Source organism: Arvicola amphibius, chromosome X, assembly GCF_903992535.2.
Source record: "Arvicola amphibius chromosome X, mArvAmp1.2, whole genome shotgun sequence".
Lineage (NCBI taxonomy): Eukaryota > Metazoa > Chordata > Mammalia > Rodentia > Cricetidae > Arvicola > Arvicola amphibius.
The window spans coordinates 56,981,580-57,003,816 of record NC_052065.1 but is presented as its reverse complement, the minus strand read 5'-3'; the positions used below and the strand labels follow the sequence as shown (position 1 = coordinate 57,003,816).

General features: G+C 38.4%; 1 protein-coding gene across 1 annotated transcript in view; it reads left to right on the top strand.

Moving 5' to 3' along the window:
* Nucleotides 1-22,237, top strand: part of Ophn1 (oligophrenin 1) — a 338,469-nt gene that overhangs the window by 106,668 nt on the left and 209,564 nt on the right. Inside the window, 1 exon segment of the mRNA XM_042054391.1 lies at nucleotides 9,024-9,085. Coding sequence (XP_041910325.1) covers nucleotides 9,024-9,085 — 62 coding nt within the window.

Sequence of the window (22,237 nt, the reverse complement as noted above, 5' to 3'; positions counted from 1 at the left end):
TCTCAGTTTGATTTTCTGTACTTGTTTGCAATCATATTGTACATATAATTTATTTTACTTCATATACATGCAAAAATTATTTTAAAAATTTCATACAATATATTTGATTTTTTTTACCTTCTCCAGCACCTCCCAGATCTTCCCCACATCTCTACCCACCCAACTTCATGTTTCTCTCTTTCTTTGAAAACCCCAGGAAAAAGTTTTTTAGTCAGTCTGTCTTACTTAAAAATTTTTACATTCTTCCTGTTTCGCACAATGTGACACCATAGACATTTTACTATGTTGATAAAATTTTGTGTAATGTTCTATTTAAGAAGCAAGGAAAATGGTCCTTTAAGTAGATACACTTAATCATTTCTTTGACATGTTTACATTTTAATTATTTTTAATTTTTTCACGGCCATTAATAATGATGAGTGCTTACCTTGGCTCTAAAAGCTTTTTCCCTTGTGGTCGGAGTTATTTTTAGGCTTGCTTTCCAAATGAAGTTTGTAGGTAAAAGAGTATAAGCAGTTGTAAGCCACTTGATCAATGTTGTCAACATTATTGAAAATTTATGATGCTTTTAGAAGGCAGTGTCTATTTCAACCTAGTTTATTTCAACCTTAGTTTTACTGAACTTCTATTTTCTCATTGTTAAGGTGGTAAAAATGAATGATATTAGATCTGAAACACATATAGTATGGTATCTTCCCTACCTTTATATTTTTCTTCCTTGACATTTTCCAGAGAGAGTTAATTCTGCCAGAGTCTCATTTTAATATTTCAGAGCAGCTTGAAATTATTGAAGAATGTGGCAAACAATTTCCCTAGCCATGTTTATGGTGGTTGTTGATGATCACGCTGGTTTTGGCTTGACAGGGCATTTTCCCTCCTTTTTGTAGCCAATTTTCCTAGTCATCATTTTTTTCTATCTGCAGAGGGGGCAGGAAGTTCTTTTTAGTGACTCCTAATAGCACACTAGAGGATGGTCTGGTCTCCTTACTCGTGGTGAAATTTTGTTTGTTACCTAATAAAGAAAGCTTGACTGAAGATCAGAGTGCAGAGCTAAGCAACTAGTTAACCATAGAGGCCAGGCAGTGGTGACACACACCTTTAATCCCAGCACCAGGAGGACAGAGGCAGAGGGATCTCTGTGAGTTCAAGGCTACCCTGGGCTACACTAGATTAATTCAGTCTCAAAGAGAAACAGAGTCAGGCAGTGGTGGCTCACACCTTTAATCCCAGTATTTGAGAGTTACATGCCTTCAGTCCCAGCACTAGGGAGGTGAAGACAGGAGTGATATGGCTGGGCGGAGAGAGGAAGATAAGGTGGAAAGAGACAGGAGCTCAGGGCAGTCTGGAGATGTAGTCTGAGGATTTGTAGACAGGATCACCCCTTCAGTTGGAGGATTCGGTAGAGGTAAAAGGTCTCCCGAGTAGCTGGCTGCACTGCTTCACTGACCTCTCAGCTTTCAGTCCCTTATATCTGACTCTGAGTTTTTATTATTAAGAAAAATTAAATTTTAACTACACTTATTTTTTTTTTTGTTTTTTTTTTTTTTGGGTTTTTTTTTTTTTTTTTTTCGAGACAGGGTTTCCCTGTAGTTTCTAGAGCCTGTCCTGGAACTAGCTCTTGTAGACCAGGCTGGCCTCGAAATCAGAGATCCGCCTGCCTCTGCCTCCCGAGTGCTGGGATTAAAGGCGTGCTAAAGCTCTTACTTCTTTTTCTTCCTTTAACTCCAGCGAAGCATTTGTGCTACTTCGCATCAGGTGCTGCAGTTATTCATGCTGTTTCACTAAAAGTGTATCCAGTAAGACATGCCTATTTAGTTAGAAATAAACACTGTTTTTGTACTTAAAGCGTTTTCAACGTTAGCGAAAAAGGACAGACATAAGACATAAAAGGCGAACATGAGAATGTGCAAAGAGAAGAAAACACCATTTGGAGACCAAATGAATAGCCAGAGGCGTGGGAGTTTTGTCTGTTTCTAGTGATACCTGGTTTTCTTAAAACTGTTGAATAAGCATTGAAATGCAATCTCTTTCTGAGGATGTCGTCAGCTTTGTGTCCTTGGCCATTCACGTTCTAATTTCTTCAGGACTAAAAACCACATGCCTGCTTGTGGCCGCCTATGATCCCAATATTGAGAAAGCTAAGGCAGGATTTTTATTGTAGGTCTACGAGTCTGGATTATATAGTGAGTTCTAGGCTAGCCTGAGATACATAGTAAGACCTTGTCTTCCAAAATAAAAAGAATGAAATGAGTTAGTTGGAGTAATAGAGATGATGATAGAACTATGAGACTTCTGGATAATGAATATCTAGAATGCAGATGCTGTCTCCACTTTGCTGGTATTTCTTGCCTCATGCCATATGTCTCAGTAAGATTTTGGAATCTACTTTTAACAAATAAATTTATAGAAGATTTTGTAGGTCAATAGAGAACAATGAACTTCTTTTAAAGATATTTATTCATTTGAGACAGCACTTCATTAGAAAGAAAGGAAGAGAAAAAGAAAGGATGGAAGGAAGGAAGGAAGAAATAGATGGCTAATAAACACAACTCATAACTCTTACCTCAAGGTGGATAAGACATAGTTTATTCTGGATCCAGATAGGAGTGACCACAGCCTAGGAACACAGAATTAGGTTACTCCAATTTCTGTGTCCCAGTATGGAAGCAGTTTCAGAAAGGTTTTATAGTAATAGAACACAGAAAGTTATGAATCAAGGTATCTTCATTGGTGGGAGTACTACCTAGGTGGGCTAAATGATGGGGCGTTTCTTCTAGGCCTGAGTGTCCCTGGCTTTGTGGATGGTTACAAAATGAGTGCTCTGTCTCTACCAATTGATTTACCCAGTGCTCACAGAGCTTTTAGGTTAGATAGAGAGGTTTACAATAAATGACCAGGACGAGGGCTAATGCTAGTCCAAGATAAATTGGTTCTGAACTTGCCACTGTTCTAAATTCTGCACCATCACTGAAGGTCTCTTCAGTAAATCAGGCTTTTAGAAGGTTCAGTTGAAGGGGCTATTTGTTTCTGGGAGCTTTTGCTTACATAGTTAACACTGACCTAGTGTCGCAATCCTATCTCCCCAGTAATAGTAGGCCTGTGTCACCATTTCCAGATCGGTTCTTCTTGACTCTGCAACTTAACTTTGAATTAATTCAGAAATTATTGAATACCTTATTAATTGAAAGTAAGGTTCAAAAGCCTCGTGTATGCATGCCTATAGTACTGAAGTTGGGATATGGAGGCAGGAGATCAAGAGTTGAAGGCTATCCTTGTCTACATAGTGAGTTCAAGACCTGCATAGAATACAGGAGAGCTCCCCTCTTCAAGAGAAAAGAGGGTCAAGCTGGATATGGTAATACATGCTTGTAATCCAAAGTACTTGGCAGATTGTGACAGAATTATATCAAGTTTTAGGACACCCTGGGCTTCAAAGTGAGATATTTTTTTCAAAAGCACAAAACCAAACAAATCATAAAAGGGAGGTAGGGCTTGGGTAGAGGATGTAGCTCACTTGGGGTAGAGTGCTTGCGTAGAATGTATAAAACCTAGGTTCAGAGTGATCTTTTAAAACTCTGATCGCATTGCCTCAGTAGCACCTGATGGAGACGTCACCCTCAAAATATGATCTCTAAAAGCAGCAAATGCACTGGGAACCATTTGTATCATCAACTTTTTATTCACACAGAATTTTATCCAAGTGAATACTGCAACAAATAGAGCATGGCTACTTTGAAAAATGGGTTAATATTTGAAACAGCAATGAACTTTGTGGCATTTTATCTTGGTGTGTGTTCCTACTGATTTAAAAAAAAATGCTCTGGAGTAACTTTGTAAACTAATTGCATAATCCTAGAACATATGAAAACCACTATTTTTTGAAGCCATTTGAGAAAGAAGAATGATTTTTTAATCTCCCCAGTTCTGAGAATTATGACTTCTACAGCTTGCCTTATTTGAAATGACTCAGAGCTTGATTGTTTCAAAGTTTTTTTTCAGGGCATTTTAAAAATAAAATTGGGTGGGTAGGGAGGTTGGGAGGATCAGGGAAGAATTAGGGGAGGGAAGAAACATGGTCAAAATATATTTTACCAATTTTTAATGCATATAAAAAGAAAATACTTAATGGTAGTTGTTTAGAACTCCAGTTACTGCAGGCAGTAGAAGGACTAAAACAGCAAGCAAATTGCTGGACAGTACTCATAAAAGGTAAAAGAAGAACAAGCACCTTTGAGAGCTCTGAAAAGCTCTAGGCCATGCACATATATAAAGCTTTGCATCTGCTCAGTGTTTGTATTTATCTAAAAAAGAACCGAGAAAGCTCTGTTCCCCAACTTTTAGATGACTTGAGTCTTTGGGCAGGCATCAAGTAGAGGCTGGAATAGAATTGTAAATTGCCTAGCTAAGTATTGAAGGCACACCCTCAAATACATACATGACAATTCAACAAAGACTATCTTAGTTAGGATTTCTGTTGCTGTGAAGAGACACCACAACCATGGCAACTCTTAACAAGGAATGCATTTAATTGGGTCCAACAGAGGTTTAGTCCATCATTGTCATGACAGGAAGCATGGCAGTGTGTAGGCAGACATTGTGCTGGAAAAGGAGTCCAGAGTTCCACATCTGTCTGGATTGGCAGGCAGCAGGAAGAGAGAGTAAGCCACTGTCCCTGGCTTGAGATTCTGAAACCTTAAAGCCCACCCTCAGTTGACACTTCCTCCAAGGCCACACCTACTCCAAAAAGGCCACACTTCCTAATAATGCTTCTCCCTTTGAGGGGGTCATTTTCATTCAGATCACCATATTCTACTCCCTGGCCCCCAAAGACTTGAGCCCATAGCATAATACAAAATGGATTAAGTCCAACTTCAAAGATCTCCATAGTCTATACAGTATCAGCACTGTTTAAGATTCCAAAGTTCAAAGTCTCTTGTGAGACTCTTGCACCCTCATAATTGTAATCCCCTATAAAATCAAAATGGCTGAAAGACACATAAGGAAATGTTCAACATCCTTAGTCATCAGAGAAATGTAAACAAAACAGCTATGAGATTCCATCTTAGACCTGTAAGAGTGGCCAAGATAAAAAACACTGATGACAACTTATGCTGGAGAGGTTGTGGGGAAAAGGGAACACTTCTGCATTGCTGGTGGGAATGCAAGCTGGTACAGCCCCTTTGGATGTCAGTGTGACGATTTCTCAGAAAATTAGGAAACAACCTTCCTCAAGACCCAGTAATACCACTTTTGGGTATATATCCAAAGGATGCTGAATCGTGCCATAAGGACATGTGCTCAACTATGTTCATAGCAGCATTGTTTGTCATAGCCAGAACCTGGAAACAACCTAAATGCCCCTTGACCAAAGGATGGATAAGGAAAATGTGGTACATTTACACAATGGAGTACTACACAGCAGAAAAAAATAACAACATCTTGAATTTTGCAGGAAAATGGATGGAGCTAGAAAACATTATTATTTTTTTAAAGATTTATTTATTTATTACGTATACAATATTCCTTGCATGGATGCTTGCATGCTAGAAGAGGGAACCAGATCTCATTATAGATGGCTGTGAGCCACCATGTGGTTTCTGGGACTTGAACTCAGGACCTCTGGAAGAGCAGTCAGTGCTCTTAACCTCTGAGCCATCTCTCCCGCCCCTAGAAAACATTATTTTGAGTAAAGTAACCCAGACACAGAAAGAGAATTATCACATGTTCTCAATCATAGGTGGTTTTTAAACATAATAGCAAAGAAAACCAGCCTACAAACCACAATCCCAGAGAACTTAGACAACAATGAGGATACTAAGAGAGACTTACATAGATCTAATCTACATGGGAAGTAGAAAAAGACAAGATCTCTTGAGTAAATTGGGAGCATGGGGACCTTGGATGAGGGTTGAAGGGGGAAGGGGAGAGGCACGGATGGGAGTAGAGAAAAATGTAGAGCTCAATAAAAATCAACTAAAAAACATACAAAAAATCAAAATCAAAAGGCGAATCTCATACTTCTAACATATAATGGCACAAGACATACATTACCATTCCAAAACTTAGGAAAGGGAGCATGGTGAGGAAATACTGGACCAAAGAAAGACTGAAAACCAGCTGGTCAAGCACCAAAGTCTGTATATTCATGTGTGATAACAAGTGCTCTTCAAATTTCCAACTCCTTTGGACTTTGTTAACACAGCAATACACTTTCTCTTGGGCTGATTACATTCCCTATCGGCAGCTCTTTTTAGTAGGTATCCCAAGGCTCTGGCTTCTTCAACATCTTGAGATCTCCAAGGCAATGCAGGCTTCACCTTTATATCTTCAAGCAATGGCTTCTCTGGTCTTCATGCAGGGATACCTCTGACACATGCCTGATTTCAACAGATTTTTTTTAGCCATGGAGGGAGATTCTATGGTTCCTTTGTATTGACTCTAAAACTAGAACCACTTGGCCAAAGCTGCCAAGTTCTGCTGCTTGCTGGGGCTAGAACATGGGCCCCTCATTCAAATACATTTCCCTCATCTTTATTTTGTCAGTGGTGTCATTCATTTCCTAAGCTTGACTGTTATGGAACTTGCTCTGTAGACCCAGGCTGGCCTTGAACTTAGAGACCTGTCAGATCCTATCTTTCAAGTGCTGGGACTATTACCACACCTGGCCCTAAGCTTTTCTTGAATTCCCTTTCACAAGTTGGAAGCTTAGCTGGGTGGAGTCTTCCTCTGAGGTCATCACTGCCTTTATTTCATTTAGCATTAGGTTTTGATTTAATTTGTTTACAATTCCTGGTGCCCCATTTTTTTTCTCAAACTGTACATCTTGTATTTTCCATTGTTTAGCTTCCTCCTTTTCATTACAGATTTTTATATGCATGGTCGTTAATAACTAATTAACACAGTTAAAACTAGGTTATCTGAAAATCCTCTGTCAAAGCTCTTAATCCATAACTCTTCAATTTATCCTCAGGCAAATTTTTCTGCACAAGGGCAAAAAACAGCCATATTTTTTTTGCCAAACTATCACAAGAATGATGTCTAGGTCACATGCTAATATTCTTCTCCTCTGAAAGCTCTTCTGGACCCCCACTCTTTAATCACTGCACTGTCTTCTATGCTCCTATTAGCATGGCCATTAAGCCTTGCTTAGTATCCCAAATTATTTTATATTCCTCTAAGCAAAAATATGGTCAGGCGAATCACAGCAATACTCTATCTAGTTCCTGATACCAACTTTTCTTAGGGTTTCTATTGCTGCATTGAAACACATGACCAAAAAGCAAGAAGAGGAGGAAAGGGTTTATTTGGCTTATACTTTTATATTGCTGTTCATCATTGATGGAAATCAGGATGAGAATCCCAACAGGGCAGCAACCTTCAGGGAGAAGCTAATATAGAAGCCATAGAGGAGTGCTGCTTACTGGCTTGCTCCCCATGGCTTTCTCAGCCTGCTTTCGCATAGAACCCAGGACTACCAGGCCAGGGGTGGAACCACCCATGATGACCTGGGCCCTCCCACATCAGTCACCTATAAAGAAAATGCCTTAAAGCAGGATTTTATGGGAGCATTTTCCCAATTGATGTCTCAGTGATAAAGAACACTTGCTGTTCTTCCGAAAGACATGGGTTTCATAATGAGTGTCCATATGGTGGGTTACAACTGTTTCTAAGTCCAGTTCCAGGGGACCTGGTGTCCTCTTTTGTCCTCCACCCCAGAAGTGCTAAGGATATTCTTTTCAAGCATATGTGGTATATTCTTCAAGTGACTATATATTAAATCAGAAAATAGACTTCAATAAATGTGATCACAGTAGATTAGCTACCAATAACAGCCAGTTTTGAAATCTACAACTTTGTGAAAATTAAATAGCACATTCTGAAATAGTCAATATATTATGGAAGGAATCTATCTTTTTTGATTAAAAAGCACTAATTTAGGGGCTGAATATAGTCATAATCCTGTCTAGCACTCAGGAGCTTTAGTGAGGCTAGTCCCAGCTATATAGTGAGAAACTGACTAGCTAACTAACTAACCAAATAAATAGATATCTGGACACATTTGTTTGCCCAGGCTTTCATATGTTCTTGATGCTTGTAGTGGGGAGTTGGGGAATTTGAAGACACAAGAAAAATTTCTCTTTTGTGTATGAAGAAATTGAATCCCAGGACAGAGAATTGAATGGCTAGCACACTGCCAGTAAGTGGGAGAGTTGACTGCAGAAGGGAAGAGATGTTAGTGTTATCTACTTTGTATGCATACTCCACATTCACAACATAATTTCTTTCCTATAAAGAATGAAACACTAAAGTAGGTATGATCATGCCTGTTGATAAGTAAGGCAGCTGAAGCTCAGAGGGGTCAAGTCATTTACACAAAGCGTCTCAGGAAGAAAACGATGGGGGAACGTCTTCCAATCCAGGCCTTCTCTCTAAAATTTGTGTTTCTTCTCTTTCTCTGTATTGTTTACTGAACTAAAATCCATATTATCTAATGCTCTATGTGATTTTTTTTCTAATTTAGAAGTTAGTTCCTTGCTTATCTGTGATCCTGTAAAATCTGTCCTCAGGTAATCAGTAAAAATAATTGACAGAATGCAAGGAGATAGATTTAGGGCTAAGATTAAGGAACTTTCATATCTTGTTTTTTGGTGACAGATTGAGATCAGGATGACCTTGATCTCACTGTGTAGCCGAGCATCACTTTGATCTATAATTCTTACAGTCTTATTTGTTCATACAATTAGAGAAGCCTCAGACATTTTTTAAGTGTGATGAAGTAGATTAAATACAATATTAGTTGTGAAATATCTCTCTAGTTGAGGATTAGCAAAAAAGGAAAGAAAAAGAAGAGAAATAATAGTGGGTACTTAACCTCTCCTCCTGTTTACCTTAGGTTTCATGTCATTCTCTATTGGCTCTGTGAGATTAAGGAACTGGTCTCTACTTCAAGTTTCATAAATCTTTGCGCGCTCATCAATATGCACCATTACTAATTTACTTTATTTTTTATTCTCTTTTGTTAGCGGAATCATTCAAGGAATTTGCTGAATTGCTCAATGAAGTAGAAAATGAGAGGATGATGATGGTAGGTCACTGTATTAGTAAGGGTTCTGTAAAGGAACAGAACCAATCGGGTGAGTATATATTTAAAGGGAATGTATTAGATTAAATTCTGCTATAAGGGGCATCTAGTTCAACAATGGCTCTGTTCACATCAGAGAGGCTGGAAACCTAGTAGCTGTTCAATCAATGAGGCTAGATGTAGTCTCAATATTGCATTGAGAGTTTCTAGTCTTCAGTCCATGTTGGAAGACCAAGAACCTGGGTTCTACTATCATTAAAGGATGGCAGGCACAGCAACAACAGGATAGATGTGTTTATTCTGAGTCATGGCACCAATGTAATGGTAAAAGTAAAATGCTGCAGATACCAGTGGCTGCAGTGGGCAGCCGGTCCCGAGAGCAGCCAGTCCAAGGCAGGGATGGCACAGTTCCCCAAGTGGCTGCAGTGGGCCATGAGGGTCAGTGAGTCCCATGAGGGGAGACAGATGGATGGGAATGCCACAAGACCACACTGCAGGTCTCTGAAGGTGGCTGGTCCTGGGCAGGGAGCCATGTAGTGGGCAAGGGACAGACAGATAGGCATACCATACAGAGTGAGGTTGAATATTTATTTTGTGGATTATGGAAGGGAAGGAGAGAAGGGAGAAGAGAAGAGAAGAGAAGAGAAGAGAAGAGAGAGAGAGAGAGAGAGAGAGAGAGAGAGAGAGGGAGGGAGGAACAGAAGGGGGAAGGGGAGAAGTGGGGAGAGACAGAAGCTGCCTATTTGAGAGGGAAATGGAAAAGAAAGAACTCAGGCTGGAAACTGAAGATCAGTTTACCTAGGTGGACAGGGAGTGAGTGGGTGTTCCTTGTCTTTTTAAAGGGACAGAGCAGACCAACATTCACCAGCTGGTAGTGACTGTGAGCAGTCTTTCCCCAAGACTTCTTTATAACCAGGTCACCAATATGGGAGATGGTCTTCCTCTATTCAATTAATCCTTCTACAAAACACTGTCAGAGATGTACCCAGAGTTGTTTTCTTACTGGATCCCATGTCCAGTGAAGTAGACAAGTATCTTTTGCAGAAGAGAACTGTATTATTAAAGCTCAATTTATCATTTTTTCTTTTAAAATAATTTTTCTGTGTATGGCTGCTTTGTCTGTATGTATGTTTGTGTCTCATATGAGTGCCTGATACCTGTAGAGGCCAGAAGAGAAATTCCCCTTAATTGAAATTACATATGGTTGTAAGTCAGCACATATGTGCTGGGAATTGAACTGAGGTCCTTTGGAAGATCAGTCAATGCTCTTAACTGTTGAGCCACCTTTCTAGTTTCCATTTTTTCTTCATAGATCTTGCTTTTGGAGTCTACAAAAGTAATCATGAAATGTAAGGTCATCTAACTTATTCTGAAATTTCTTAGGCATTTGGTACATTTAGGTCTATGATGCATTTTGAGATAATTTTTGAAGGATTAAAAATCTTTATTTAGTTTAATTTTTTACTATGTGCACATCCAGTGGTCCCCTTTTCTCCACCACAATTTCAGTATTTGTTGTTGGTTGTTTTGTTGATCTTTAGCATTCTGACTAGGGTAAAGTGAAATTGAAGTTGTTATCATTTGCATTTCCCTAGTTGCTGAGTATGATGACCATCCCAGGATCCTTTTGTTTGAATGGGTCATTTGTGGTTTTCATGCATTCTTTTTTTGAGTTCTTAATATAGTCTGGATATTAATCCTCCATCAGATATACAGATGACAAAGATTCTTTCCAATCTATTATGTGGGCCTCCTCTTCACGAAGAAGCAGAAGCTTTTGCTTTTTATTAAGTACAGCTTGTTAATTGTTGGCCTTAATTCTTGGACAAATAGATCATTTTCAGGAAATCCTTTCCTGGGCCTTTATGGTGTTGCTACTACCTGCATTCTCTTCTAGCAGTTCCAGTCTTTGAGGATTTAGGCTTAGGTCTTTAATCCATTTGGAGTTATATTTTGTGAAAGGTGACAGATACAGATCTAATTTCATTCTTCTTCTTGTAATTCCAGGTTTTCCAGTATCATTTGTTGAAGATGTTTTCTTTTTCTCCAGTGTGTTTTTGGCACCTTAGTCAAATATTAAATTGCTGACATTATCTATACTTATGTTTGGGTCTTCAATTTTGTTCTATTGGTCTATATGTTTGTTTTGGCCAGCACCATAAGTCCTTTTATTATTATGGTTCTATAGTATATTTTGAGATCTGGAATGGAAATTTCTCCAGCATTGTTCTTTTTGCTAAGGATTGTTTTGATTATATGGGGTCTTTTGTGGTTTCATATTAATTTCAGGATAGCTTTTTCTATTTCTGTTACAAATAATATGGGGGTTTTGATTGGGATTGCATTGAATCTGTAAATGGCTTTTGGTAAAATGGTTATTTTTCACAATACTAATCTACCTATCTATGAAAATGGGCTGTTTTCTCATTTTCTAGTGTCATTCTCTATCTCTTTCTTCAGAAATGTAAAGTTTTCATTGGAAAGGAACTTCAGCTCCAAGGTTAGGTTTATTACTAGATAGTTTATTTCCGTTGAGGCTATTGTGAATGGTATTGTGTCTCATGGTCTTCTCTGTATTTTTATTGGTATTGTATAGTAAAGGTATTGATTTTTGTAAACTGATTTTGTGTTCTATCAATCTTGTTGAATTTGTTATCATTTCTAGAAGTTTTCTGATAGAATTTTGGCATATCTAATCTATACTATTATATCATCTGAAAAGGGAAATAGTATGGCTCCTTTTACTATTTGTATACTTTTAATTTCTTTTTACTTTTCCTTGTTAGAACAATTTATTTTGAGGGACCAAGGAAAAGGTTTATGTGGCTATCATATTTTGAATCACAGTTGATCAAGGATAGTCAAGGCAGGAATTCAAACCAGGTGAACAACTGGAGGAAGGAACTGATGCAGAATCCATGGAAGCGTTCTCTTATTGTCTTGCTCCTCTTGGCTTGCTTAGCCTTATTTTTTCAATTAATTTTTAAATTTTTGAGATAATAGTTACAACATTTCTCCCTTTCCTTCATCCCTCCAAATCCTCCCATATATCCCCCAACCTCTCCCTTTTAAATTCATGACCCTTTAATGCATATATGAATATAATATATATTCATAAATGCAACCTGCTTAGTTTATATAATGTTACTTGCATGTCTGTTGTCAGGGATGACCATTGGTTCAACTTAGTGTGCTCTTTTCCTGGAGAAGACTAATTCTCCTGTTCTCAGCATTCCTTAGTTACCAGTAGTTCTTTGTCTAGGACTGAGGAATTATGGACTTTCCCCCAGGACTATTTTTTAAAAGATTATCTTTTCTCAATGCAAATGCTTCCCTTTTTCTTTCCTCTATTTCTGTTTCATGTATGAATTCTTTTACTTTTCTCCATTTCCATATTGTGTTCATTGCCATAATTTTGTCGTAAGCCTTGAAATAAGGTATAAACTGTAGAGTCAGTTTGTTAGTATCCACAAAGTAAGTTACTAACATTTTTTATTGGGATAACACTGAATCTCTAGATCCAGCTGTGGAAGCTGTTATCTTAAAAATGATGGCTGTTTGTGTCTGGGAATGTGGGTCATCATTCTGTTTACTACTCTTACTTGTATTTCATCAATGTTTTATAACTTATTTATGAAGGTCTTTCATGTATGTTTCTAGGTTTATACCTAAGATTTTTTTTATTTTTGGATTCTAATCATTTTAATGGTTTTGAATATAATCTTGACCTGAATGTGGTAATACAAACAAGTCTGAACTCCCAGATTCCAGGAAAGAAGTTTGAAGCAGGAGGATCAGAAATTCAAGGCAATATTTGGCTTTACGGAGAATTCTAGGCCAGCTTGTGGTACATGAGATCCTATTTAAAACAAAACAAAACCAGACAGCAACAACGAAAACAACCAAAAAAGTCATCCTTCAACAAGAGACAATGTTTTTATGTGGTCCCTAGATCAGCAGCATCCATATTTCTTGGGACATTATTCATGGCCCCAACCCAGACCTAAATCTGGAAATAGTGATTTGAACAATTTTTATTTTAAGTAGTGGTCCGTGTGTAAAGTATGAACTCTGTATAGGATATCAACATGTTTTTTGTCTCCATCTCTACTGAGATGACTTGTTATTGGCATCTTAGGTTTGTTAAACAGCAGTTCCATTTAAAAGTTTTTCTCATCTCACTCTAAGAAGATAGTAGTCCTAGCTTTTCAGAGTACTACTACTATTTTCTCGGCTCCTAGACAAGTGTGGGTGAAAACAGGCTTTGAGGGTAGGAGATTTAGTATTTGATTCTGACTCAGCCACTAGCTCACTTTTTGACTTTGTACTAATCAGTTATTGTCTCGTAAAGTAAGGAAAATAATTACCAGTCCTGTTATTATGAAGCACCCTACATGACATGATGGTACAAGAATGTTTTATAAAGGCGAAACACATTGATTATATAAAAATTGTTTTTAGTAGTCTCTGGTTGCTCATGAGAAATAGCAGGATTTTTCCGAGTTCATGAAATTTGCTTCTGAAGATAATAAGGGGAAAAAGACATGAGTGCTTTCATTTGAGTCTCATAGATGGCCTACTTCAGATGAAGTTCATTGGGTATTCTCTTCTGTCAGAGCTTCCCTGACCCTCTCTTCATGTTGTTCTTAGAGGCGTTCACCTCTAGCTCATTCAGCTGCTACCAGGAAGAAACCTAAGATGCCTTTCTCCACCGTACTTTGTCTCTTTTATTTACTTGAGAGCAAAGCTCTCCATTACTGGGACAGACATCATCTTCTGAGATGTTGTTTTCCTTCTCCTTCTTCCTGGTTCTTTGTCACACATTTATGTTGAACAGTTTCTCATTCTTTCTAAAATTAGAATACCAAGTGGATTTATGATGACAAGCAATAAGGAAGTTCAGGGTCCTAGACCATGGCAATGGCCCTGGCCTGGTCATCTCCATAAACGAATGTAGATTGTGGCAGGAACTGTGGGGAGAGAAAACGTGGAGTATCCCAGCTGTGATGGTCTTCAGAGGATTACTGGGTAGCTGTGGTGTCTCAGGAGTGGTGTGTAAGCATCTGGGTTGCAGACTTCCTGTATTTGAGGAAGTCTGTCTGTCTGCTTTTCTGACCTGAGAAGGGAGTTCTGTTGGTGACGTACAAAGTCTCTGTTTGAGGAATGACAGAAATAACATTTAGAGGCCCACACCACTGCAAACAGTATTCCTGAAGCCAGTTGGTAGCTTGTTTACTACCAACGATTCCAGAGCAATCCTGCGGTCTTATAGCTAGACATTGTTCAGCTTTAATTTTGTCTTTATTCTGTAGGAAGCTGATTCTCTAAACTCTTACTGAGTAAAGGCTGGGGCGTCTCATAGTTAGGTTCCCATCAAGATACAGGGTTGTTGTTGGCATTTTTCACAGAGAACTCACAAAAATGAATGCAGTGGTCAGAAAGGTGATTAAAGACAAAGATTTCTTTTTTAAAACAATTTATTTATTTATTTTTATTTTATGTGCATTGGTGTGAAGGTGTCAGATACCCTGGAACAAGATTCACAGAAAATTGTGAACTGATATGTGGGTGCTAGGAACTGAATCTGGATCCTCTGGAAGAGCAGTCAGTGTTCTTAACCATTGAGCTATCTCTCCAGCCTGACAAAGCTTTCTTAAAAGGGATTCTGTCAGTGGTTGCTGAATATCTAAGAAATTTAAGGTTAAACAATACAAGAAGAAAAGGAACAAGGGTTCAGCATATTTTTTGTCCCCATATCCCCAGCTTTGTTCTAGCAGAAAATAGTATTCTAACAACTGGGTAGCAAGGTCCACAGTATCAGTTTGTGGTCTGCGAGAGTGAGCAACATCACCAGTTCAGTTAAGGGAAGGCTATAGAGTCCCTCATTCAGTGAAACATCTGCAAATAAGTAATTTGCTTGGACCGTCTGTTAAGAGTTGCATATATACTTGCTTGTTCAGGACAGTTTTCCTGTGAACATGAAAAACTAGAAACTGTGCCATCCTGGGGCCATCTCAATATATAAGCCCAGTTGGGCATTCATACAAATAATTGCTGTGTGACACTTTATGAGCGGCATGCTTGCTTCCTGTTCAAAGTCAAACTTCCTCAATGTTTCAGACCGTCTCATTTTACATGTTATTTATGTGACATTGGTGCTGGTTTTTAAAAATCATCTGTTGTTTTCTAACAGCCTATTTAAAAACCTAATGGCTTATATAGTAAAATGATTTAATTATTGGCAATTGGTTTGTGGATCAGGATTTTAGGCAGGGAGCATTGAGTATTTCTTCTTCTCCATGTAGTAACACTTGCTGAACACAGGGCTTGTTATAGTGCTTCTAAGTGATGCTCCTGACAGGCTGGAAAGGCTGGGTTCGGCTGGTAATAGCTATTGACCAGGATGTCTGATTGTGTCTCTCTGACTTTCAGGCTCAGGGCCATTCAACTTTTTTTTTAAACAATACTACTTCATGTCTTCCATGAGGAGTGTGTAGACTCAGACCTTCAAGAGAACTGAGCAGTCTGTGATGGAAAATTATGACTTAAACTTGGTGTCTCCCTTAGTGCCACCTCCAGTTGATTGGTTCAAAACAATAACAGGCCCCCTCACATTCAATGTGGAGGGCTCAGGTCTCATCTTTCAGTGGTAGGCATGTTTTAAAAAGTAAAGTCATGTTTTAAGATAGCTGAAATAAAAAAGAAAGAATGCGTCCTTGAATTTAATTTGTCTCTAGGTGAGTAAACAATACTGGTAATCTTCATGATCTACAATCCAACAAAGTATAGAATGTGTCGAATAGGAGAATTCTTTGAGTAGTTTTTATTGAATGAAAGATCAGTGTGAGTTTTGACATGAATGAAAGACCTCTGTAGACTCTGTAGAATAACCTTCATGGAGGGGGGATTCGTGCAGGATAAATATATGGACTTTCTTCCTTTGGTTGATGAATACAGTTAGCTATCGGGTATTAAGTGCCATTCTGGGAGGTGTTTGTATGAGTAAGATACAGTCTGGAAAGAGGTTTCCTAGGTCTGGTAGATAAGTAGACGTGTGATGAGAATTCGGAATCACAGAGGTTCTTGGGGACCAAGTAGGTAAGAGATCTGTGTTTTTTTTTAAAGAGTCAACAAGGGTAAAGAATATTTTTTAGAGTTTTTAAATTGAAATTTTAATTAAAAAGTACATACAGCTGGGTGGTGGTTGTGCACACCTTTAATTCTAGCACTTGGGAGGCAGAGGCAGGCAGATTTCTGAGTTCAGGGCCAGCCTGGTCTACAGAGTGATTTCCAGGACATCTAGGGCTGTTACACAGAGAAACCCTGTTTTAACACCCTCATAAAAACTAAAAGAAATACATAATTACAAATACATACATAATTTACAAATTAACCTGATTTCCACCCATTCTCCCCTGCCCACAACTACTTCCATGTTCTCCAGACTCCTTTTCAAATTCATGACCTCTTTTTTATTATTACTGTTGCACACACACACGCGCACACACACACACACACACACACACACACACACACACACACACACCAGTCCTACAGAGAATACTAGAAGCAATATTTGAGGACAAAGTGAGGAATAAACCAGTGTAGAAGCCTATAGCAAGCAAACAAATGAAGCTATAATGTCAGAAACACAAAATAGAACTATAAGAACACAAACAAAAAAGATAGCCATCAGTGGATACCATTCACTAATAACTTGAAACATTGATGGCCTTAACTTTCTAGTCAAAAGTTACAGGTTAAATGAGTAGATCACAAATGAAATTTTAATGTGACTTCTTATTCAGAGGAAGCTAAAATGTAGCTAAGTGTCTGTTCGAAGAAGATAATAAGCCTAAAGTTCACTTATGCTAAATCTAGGCCTATACTAATGAGACCTCGGCAGATGCTGAGTAGTAATAATAGAATCAAAAAAAAGATAAAATAAAGGCAAGCAAACCAGAAGAGGACAAAGAAACAGAAAAGAGAGCCAAAGTCAAAGGGCAAGAAACACATACAGATGCAGAGATACACACAGAAAACCCATAAAACACCAGAAGCCATAAAGACCTGTAAGGTAAAAACAAATAAAAATAAAAAGCTTTCCCTGGAGACCCACTGGCCATACTGTCTAGATAGTCAGGTAGGTAGGGGAATGGTCACTCTTCTTCCCGTTCCCAGATACCAGCTGTACTCTTGTCCCCAGCTTTGTAACAAACCACCTGCAGTGGGCTAGCCTTCCCCTCTGGCCAAAGTCACAGGGGATCCTGTAGATCTTTACCTACAGCCTTTCTCTACTACCCCATCCCCCATCCCTTTGTGTCAGCCACTAACTCCAGGAGGCATTCCCTGAATACCTGCCAGCCATGTCAGCTAGGGAACCAGGTAGGCCATCTTCCCTCTTCCTTCTATCCTCCAATCCAGTCTTCTAGTCCTATCCCCAGCTTTGTAGCATACCACCTGCTGTGGACACACCTTCCTGCCCCCATTCCGAGGGCTCTACACAAATCCTGGTGGTGTACCCAGCTCTTCTCCCTTCTGTGTACCCTCTCAGCAGCACCCCTTCTAGCCCATACCTATTCCTAACTTTTAGCTCCCAGCACCTAGAAACCTTTTTTACCTGGGATGCCCAGTGGCCACCCTTATCAGGAACCCAGAAGAATTTCTTACCCACCATACTCTTCTAAGAACCAGAGAGGGCAATAGAGACCAAGGCACAGAACTTTCACCCAACAATCACAAGACCAGATATCAGCACCAGGAATTACAGTTATGAAAAAAGTCAAAAGAGCCTGGATAGATGTTCTCCAAATGCTAAGAGACCACAGATGCCATTATATCCAGCAAAACTTTCAGTCACAAAATATGGACAAAATAAGACATTTCATGATAAAACCAAATTTAAGCAATATCCATTTACAAATCCAGCACTACAGAAGATGCCAGGAGAACTTCAACCTGCAAAGGCTATCACTACCAAGAAAAAAAAAGGAAAATAAAAAACACAAGGAATGAATCATCTCAGACCAGCAAATGAAAAGTGGAGAGAAAACTCAATCCACAAAAGCAAAATAACAGGAATCATCAAGTAGTGCTCATTTATTACTCTCAATATCAGTGGTCTCAATTCCTCAATAAAAAGACTCAGACTAACAGATTGGATTTGTACATTAGATCCATTCTTCTGCTTCATCCAAAAACCACACCTTAAAATCAAGGGGAGCTTTTACTTTAGAGTTAAAGGATGGAAAAAAGGTTTTTCAAGAAAAATGGACCAAAGAAGCAAGATGTAGTAGCCATTTTAATATCTGACAAAACAGACTTCAAACCAAAACTAATCTGCAGATGAGACAGGACAGTATATACTCATCAAAGGAAAAGTCCACCAAGAGGACATTGCAATTTTAAACATATACACCAAACACAAGGGTACCCAAGTTCATAAAGGAAACACTACTATAGTTTAAATCACATATTGACCTTCAAACAGTGTTAGTAGGTAACTTCAATACCTCACTCTCACCAGTAGGCAAGTCATCCAGGAAAAAACTAAACAGAGAAACGCTGGAGCTAGCTGATGTTGTAAACCAAATGAAACTAGCAGATATTTACAGAACAGTTAAAGCAAGCAAAGAAGAAAATACCTTTTTCTAAGATGCTCATGGAACTTTTCCCCACATTGACCACGTATTTTGACAAAAAGCAAGTCTCAGTAGATACAAGAAAATTGAAATAACACCCTACATTTTCCCTGGCAGGCACTGATTAAAGCTGGACATAGAAAACAATAGAAATTACAGAAAGCTTACAAACACATGGAAACTGAAAAACTCGTTACTGAATAAAAAAATATGTCAAGATAGAAATTAATAAAGGAGTTTAAAATTTTTAGTATTGTATGAGAATACACAACATTCCCAAACTTGTGGGACTCAATAAAGGATAGCACTAAGTGTAGAGATCTCATATTAGTAACTTAATGGATACCTGAAAGCTTTAGAATAAAAAGAGGAAATCGTACCAGATACATTATTTGGCAAGAAATAATTAAACTCAGGACTGAAATTAATAAAATAGAAACAAAAAATCAAAAATAGTACAAAGAATCAATGAAACAAAGAGTTGGTTCTTGAGAAAATCAGTAAGATTGACACATTCTTAGCCAAATTAACCAAAAGGCAGAGAGGAGAGATCTGAAGTAACAAAGGAAGAGATGGGGCACATAACAACAGATAAGGACATACTTTAAGAATCTGTACCCAATTAAATTAGAAAAATCTAAACGAAATGAATAAATTTCTTGATAGATACTGCACTGACTGGTTTTATTTATCAATTTGTCACAACCTAAAGTCATTAAAGAGGAAGGAGCCTCCGATCAAACTGAAAGACATTTTCTTAATTACTGATTGATGGGGGAGGGTCCAGCCCATTCTTGGTGTTGCTATCCCTGGGTTGGAGGTCCTGGACTCTATAAGAAAGCCCGGTGAGCAAGCCTTGAGGAGCAAACCAGTAAGCAGCTCTCCTCTATGTCCTCTGCAACAGCTCCTACCTCTAGGATCCTGCCCTGTTTGAGTTCCTGTCCTGACATTTTTTCCATTGGTGAATAGAAATGTGGAAGTGTAGGCTGAATAAATCTTTTTCTCCCCAACTTGTTTTTTGGTCATGTTTTTTTGTTGCAGCAATAGAAACTGTAATTAAGACTCATACCACCATACAAAGCTAAATCAAGATCTGATAAACAATTTAGACAGACCTATAACCCCCAGTGAAATAGCAGTCAAAAGTCTCCCCCCACCAAAGGACCAAGACAAGATGGACTCAGCACAGAATTCTACCAAAATTTTAAAGAATTAATGCCAATAGTACTCAAATTATACACAAAAGAAACAGAAAGAACATTGTCAAATTTGTTTTATGAGGCCACAATTTCCCTAATACCTAAACCACATAAAAATCCAAGAAAGAAAGAAAATTACAGACCAACTTTCCTTATGAATATATATGCAGAAATTCTCAATAAAGTGCTTGCAAACCAAACACAGGAACACATCAATAAAGATCATCTACCATGATCAAGTAGCCTTCATTCCAGAGATGCAGTGATGCTTCAATTTATGTAAATTAATAAGTGTAATTTACCATATAAATGGACAGAAAAACAAAATCTACATGATCATTTACTATGATGCAAAAAAGGCCTTTGGCAATTTCCAACACCCCTTCATGATAAAAATCCTGGAGACAGTAAGGATACATGGGACATAGTTCAACATAATAAAACCAGTTTTCATCAAGCCCCCAGCCAACATCCACCTAAATGGAGAGAAACACTAGACATTTCTTTTAAAACCAGGAACAATACAAGGTTGTCCACTCAATCTACCTAGTCAGTATAGTAATTGACCACTTAGCTAAAGCAATAAGACAACTGAAGGAGACCAAGTGATTTGGAATTATGTCTGTGTCTTCAGGTAGACAAATAGGAAGGAAAGAAGTCAAAGTATTTTCATTTGCAGATATGATTGTGTATGAAAGTGACCCTAAAAACTACACCAGGAAACTCCTACACCTCGTAAACACTTTCAGCAAAGTAGCAGGATAAAAAATTAACTCATAACAGAGACCCACATTGGAGTGCAGGACTGAGATCCCAAATCCCAAATGAGGAGCTGAAGGAGGGAGAACATGAGCTAGGAAGTCAGGACTGCAAGGAATGCGTCAACCCATTGAGACTGTGGGGCTGGTCTAATGGGAGCTCACCAAGGCCTGCTCGACTGGGACTGAAAAAGCATGGGATCAAACCGGATTCTCTGAACGTGGCAGACAATGAGGGCTGACTGAGAAGCCAAGAACAATGGCACGGGGTTTTGATTCTACCACATGTTCTGTACCTTCCTGGACCTGGATGGAGTGGGTTGGACCTTGGACTTTCCACAGGGCAGGGAACCCTGACTGCTCCTTGGACTGGAAAGGGAGGGGCAGGGGAGTTAAGGGAGGGGAGGGAAATGGGAGGTGGAGAGGAGGCGGGAATTTTTAATAATAATAATAATAAAATTTAAAAAATTAACTCATAAAAAACATTAGCCTTCATATATTCAAGCAATAGGCTGAGAAAGAAATTAAAACAACACCCTTCAAAATAGGCTCAAAAATATCTTGGGGTTACTGTAACCAAGCAAGTGAAAGATTTGTATAATAAAACCTTTAAGACATTGAAGGAAGAAATTGAGGAGGATATCAGAAGATGGAAAGATCTCCTATGCTTTTAGATTGATATGATTAGTATAGTAAAAATTACCATGCTACCAAATGCAATCTACAAATTCAATACAATCCCCATCAAAACTCTGGTACAATTCATCACAGAAATTGAAGGGACAATTTTCAGCTTCATAAGGAAATACAAGATCCCCAAGGTAGCTAAAATAATTGTGAATAATGAATGAACTGCTGAAGATAGCACTATCTCTTACCTCAAATTGTACTATAGAGCTATAGTAATAAAAACAGCATGCTATTGTCATAAAGCCTATCATGTTGATGTATGAAATCTACCTGAAGACCCAGACATAATTCCAAACACATATGGACACCTCGTCTTTTACAAAGAAACCAGAAATGCACACTGGAAAAAAGACATCTTCAACAAATGGTGCTGGTCAAACTGGATGTCAACATGTAGAAAAATTCAAATGGATCCATATCTATCACCCTGCACAAAACTCAAGTCCAAGTGAATTAAAGACCTCAACAAAAAAACAGATGCACTGAAACCGATAGAAGAGAAAGGGGAAAGTAACCTTGAATGCATTGGCACAGGCAATAAAACACCAATAGCACAGGCACTAAGATCAACAATAAATGGGACCTCATGAAACTGAAAAGGTTTGGTAAGACAAAGGATACCGTCAATAAGACAAAATGGTAGCCTATAGAATGGGAAAAGATCTTCACCAATTCCACATCTGACAGAGGGCTAATCTCCAAAATATATAAAGAACTTAAGAAACTAGACATCAACAAACCAAATAATCCAATTAAACATGGAGTATAGATCTAAACAGAGAATTCTCAACAGAGGAATCTCAAATGGCCAAGAAATACTTAAAGAAATGGGAGATCACCAACTCCAGTTGGAATGGGACTGATGGA